This window comes from Poecilia formosa, unplaced genomic scaffold (assembly GCF_000485575.1).
Source record: "Poecilia formosa unplaced genomic scaffold, Poecilia_formosa-5.1.2 Scaffold31, whole genome shotgun sequence".
Lineage (NCBI taxonomy): Eukaryota > Metazoa > Chordata > Actinopteri > Cyprinodontiformes > Poeciliidae > Poecilia > Poecilia formosa.
Genome location: NW_006799970.1, coordinates 2,293,398 through 2,298,235, shown reverse-complemented (window position 1 = coordinate 2,298,235; position 4,838 = coordinate 2,293,398). Strand labels below are relative to the sequence as shown.

The 4,838-nt window shown below is 39.7% G+C and overlaps 1 protein-coding gene across 1 annotated transcript in view; it reads left to right on the top strand.

Moving 5' to 3' along the window:
• The first annotated feature begins 1,719 nt into the window (after positions 1 to 1,719).
• The window catches only part of LOC103136284 (uncharacterized), a 17,916-nt gene continuing 14,797 nt past the window's right edge, over positions 1,720 to 4,838 (top strand). The window contains exons 1-3 of the mRNA XM_007549455.2: positions 1,720 to 1,777; positions 1,859 to 1,897; positions 3,835 to 3,892. Coding sequence (XP_007549517.1) covers positions 1,738 to 1,777; positions 1,859 to 1,897; positions 3,835 to 3,892 — 137 coding nt within the window. The 5' untranslated portion in view covers positions 1,720 to 1,737. The remainder of the gene's footprint in view (positions 1,778 to 1,858; positions 1,898 to 3,834; positions 3,893 to 4,838) is intronic.

Below are 4,838 nucleotides of genomic sequence, written 5' to 3'. Positions count from 1 at the left end.
TGTACTCTGAGCTACAAATGCAGCCAGGACGTATGAGATCTGTCCTCAGTTGTTTGTGTTGCTTCCAGAAAAACAGCACATTGCAGAAGTGTGTAAATCTCTTTGACTTAAAAGTTGAATTCGCTTCTAAAGCTCACAATAATTCATAAAAACAAACAAACAAAAAAAAAACCTTCTATGGTTCGAGTTCCTCTTTAAAATGCTTTGTGTGACATCTGAAAAATCTGAACAAAGCTTTTTCTGTATTGGAACAAAAATCTGCAGCTATACAAAGATGACAAACCCTGTGGTCTTCACTGCAGTCCTCACGGCGCACTTTGTTACAAATCACGATGAAAATATGAAAGTGTTATGGATGTGTGATTCTGTCGTGTTGCACGGAAGGGAAAAGGGCGCAGCACAACGAAAGGATTGCCATTTTGTTTCCATGTTAAGCTTTGACTTAACGAAGAAACTGCCTTGTTATCTGTCTCAATGGACAATTTACACAAGAGTAAAAGCATGAAAAGATGAAGTATGAAACGCTGTCTGCTTTTCACACATTTCACAAAGATTCTTTGGACACAAAATTGACAAACCGAGGTGCATCTTTGCAGAGATTCACTTATTCCTTGCGCAGGAAGAAACCCTCGTCAAAACCAGATACCAGCGTATTTTCCCATCTAATGTGAAGCTTTTATAACAAACCTAAGCATAAGTTGCTTGTATGTTAAATGACTATAAACTTCCAGGTGAGATAATGAGTCTTTCGCACCAAATTCAAAACCTTCTTCGTCCGTAAAAGAGTCGCCTTTCATCCACAAGTACCACAATTTGGATGAGAAGTAACACATAAGATAATATCACAAAAAAACGAAAAGAAAAACCCTGCTGGATAAGATGTTGAACAAGAACCTTCCCCCATGTTCAGTGCCCTTATAGACTTAAGAAAACAAACGTAAACTGATTAAAACATCCACAGATTAAAACGCAGCGACCGCTGCGGACGGGCAGGGTGAAGCTCCGGCTGACTCACAGTGAGATTTGGATTTTTAAGAAATACGAGCTCCTCTGCGGATTATCAACATTTGCTTTGTTCTATCCCGACGTCGAGCTGCTTCCCCCAGATTCCCATCGGTCGGTCATGATGAAGATAATCTGATTTTAAGAAAGTGCGTAAACTGGAATTGGAAGGCTGTGTGATCACTACAGCTAGACGTGGCTCAAAAAAGCAAAAAATAAAAACAACGAACAGAACAAAGTGTTTGATTACGCAGGCATATTGTAAAACGCCAGTTTTGTCACACGCCAGTGACCACCTTGAAAGTGCAAGAACGTCAAAGAAGGCTAAAATGTTGATTGCTTAAAGTACCTTATCTCAAAATCCTCCTTTGGTGACAGAGTGGTGGGATAAGACGTTACCAAAAAAAAAAAATGGCTCGACGTCTCAAAGTTGATTTCACTACATTTTGTGAAATGAATAATTAATAAATATTGTCAAAAAAATGTTCATTAAAACCCCCCTGAGGATGCAACAACCCTGTGACATTCCGTAAGAGTGCGGCGTTAAAAAAAAGTGATACGCCGTTGGAGATGCTGACTGGAGGCATATTTTTTTTTACGCACGCATGGACAAGTGAAAGCGCACAGCTTGCTTTTAAATGCCATATTTTTAGGTGATATCACGTGAGAGGTGGGACTCATTAGAATATCATATTTAACCCTCCTGTCGGTTCAGCCTGAATCCCAAACTGTTAGATGCGCATAAAGATGCACACGCTCCATGCTTCCAAAATGGGTAAAACTTGACGCATCTGTGTAGACAATTTTATTTGAATGAGGGAAAAAGATTGATAACAAGAACTGTCTTTTCTTTCAGCTTGCCTGATCTATATCGTCATCTTCATGAGTTTTTGCAGTAAGTACCTGTCTCTTTTGTTCTTTATCATTTGATAAATTGCTTAGTTTTTAGTAAGCAGACGCAGTGCGCTTCATCTCTGATTCCCCCACCTCCTCCTCGCCCTACATCCTTTCATTAGATTTCATTGTGTTTCACTGTGTTTCGAGGTTTTAGCGTTCCTTTTTTGTTTGTTTGTTTTGTTGTTTGTTTGTTTATTTATTTTTTTTTGTTTTTTTTTGTCTTTTTGTTTTTACAAGTGTCATTTCCCCCTTTTCAGTTTGGATGTTAAAACACACACTTGTTCTTTTACACATTTGCAAGATAAGACGAGCGTTTGCATCTTCCTCTCAGCCAAAAACACCGAGACAACCTGTCTTGCCTTCAGGATTAGTTTCCCCCAGCATCATCATCATCATCATCATCATCATCATCATCATCATCATCATCATCATCATCGTCATCATCACCACCCGATGCTGCTTTCTCCTGTATTAGGGAAGTCATAGAGCGCGTTTGTGTCTCGACATCGAGCCGGGGTGTGTGGATGGTGAAAGCCTCAGACTCTCTGTCTTGTTCTTGAAGTCTGTCCTGGAAAGATTGTGCGCGCTCTCCCTCTGCGTAACTGCGTGCCGGATTTTGCGAATTGCCGTTTTCGTGCTTGGATTAACTTCGAGAATAAAGACATGAATGAATGAATGAATGAATGAATGAATGAATGAATGAATGAATGAATACGTAAATAAATAAATTAACGAATTAATGAATAAATAAATGTGAGGAAAAGATCTTGTGAATATCAAGGCGAGTTTTTAGACCGTTTCCTTGCTAAAAATAAAAAATAAAAAAAATAGAAGTTTTGCAGCATTTGAACACTTCACGCTGACTTCATGTCATTTAATGCGTCTGCGTCTGATTCACATTAGCAGCATCCTTAAACTGATGGAGGAAAGCGGAGGTTTACTATGGAAATCCCGTGAACAAATATTTAGGTTCATCCTGAAAGATTTTTTTTTAATTATTTTATTTTATTATTTTATCTTTGTGTGTTTTGCGCGCATACATCTTACGTCGTCATACATCATATGATCATGTATGTATGATCAAGATCATACATCTTGTTACTTATCTGAAACACTCCGATATGGAACTAATGGGTTGTTTTGTTTTACCCCTCCATAAAAAGCGATATGCGCTGAAATCAGTGCCAGGTTGAAAGAAACCAGTGCAAAAAGGGGGCGGCGTAGGCGGCGTCGGCAAGGGATTCTCCCAAGCTGCGGTGCAATATCCGTTATGATGATGTAATTTTCTCACGCTAATGATCAACAACGGGTCAAAACCTGTTGTTCCAACAGAGAGAGAGGGAGATGGAAAAAAAAAATTGAAGGAAAAACTGATGATCCAGACAACTGTGGTGGTTTAAACATCAGTTTGTCTCTCGCTGATCGCCCCGGGGAATAACTTGTTTGTTGTTGAACTGGCGCCTCCGGAGCGTTTTCTCTCCCTTGAGGTTTCACTTTTTTTTCTTTTTTTTTTTTGCTTTTTTATCCAAGTTCAGGTTCCACTTAAAGTAATGCGTAGCCCCAGCGGTTAGTTCCTGCAGCCTTGCTCTTAACTCTCCCTCGTTGCTGTAGCCCAGCGAGCGTTTGCTGTAACCTCTGGAGCGCGTGCCGCGTGTGCGCAACTCCACGTGCGCGCTACACAGCAGAGCGCAAAACTATCAGCGCGCGCAGCTTGCAGTACAAATTAATGCATTTTAAGGGCGCAGCGCCGTAAGCGCTCTATACTGCATCTGATAAAGTTGTGTGTGTGTGTGTGTGTGTGTGCGTGTGTGTTTGTGGTTTCTATAATCAGCATTTGAACACTTCATGCTGACTTCATGTCATTTAATTTGTTGTAGTGGGCGTACGTCATTTAGTCCAATTGCAAGTTCAACCTTGTTTTATGATCGTTGACAGGTTTTGTCTCAGGAGGCAGTGACGCCAACGAAGTATTGCAAAAGGACCAGAGTAACAGGTGAGCTGCCTCCTCCTTTGTTTGTGAGTGAATTTTTGCCAATATAAGGAAGGATCTTTTTTTGTTTTGTTTTGTTTTGCTGTGATTTGCTTTCGCTTTCCGGCCTGAGTCAGGTTTCAAAAACACAGCAACCAGACTTATAATAATGACCAGCGTGGACACAGATATGGGGTTCCGCAACCACAGAGAAGTAGTCATCACTTTTTCTTTTTTCTTTTTTTTTTTTTTTAATCTATGTGCTCTTGTCTCCTATAGGTTTGGGGACCTAAGAGGCTGTTTATATGCTAATGCCTTGGGCATTTATTTATTTATTTATTTATTTATTTAGTTAGTTAGTTAGTTAGTTAGTTAGTTAGTTAGTTAGTTAGTTAGTTAGTTAGTGTCCTTCTGCATTAGGAAGTGCACGCACTTATCCATAAACCTAGAAGTACACTCGAAAGAAGTCACAATAAGTCATTATGAGCAAATAAATGGAATGAGAATTTTAAAAACACGCCAAGTCAAAAACAGCGCCATTGCTTAGTTCTTTTATCCGCCAGTGTTTTCATGGACCCATTAAACAACATGCGCGTGTTTTGGAGATGACAGTTAAGTGTTTAAGCATGATAAACAAAATGCTTCCACTCTTTTTTTTTTTTCTTTTTTTTTTGCAGGCAAGCCACCAGTTACAAAGAACAGGTTATGGTTTTAACTCTCTGTGTCTATGTGTGGGTGTGTGTTTAGCCAGGCTTGTTGCATAATTGTATAATTGGCACCTAATGACTAGACAATGTGAATGGTGTCTTTATTTAAGACAGCATGGGGGTGGTTACTTAGACAGGCTTTCATTGCAGGAAGGAAGCTAGATGCTTGCACAAGCATGTTAACTGTTGCATCATAATCACAAGACTCTATCTGACTATCTACCCAGTCTGTAACTGAGCTTCCTGCAGGGCATATATATGCC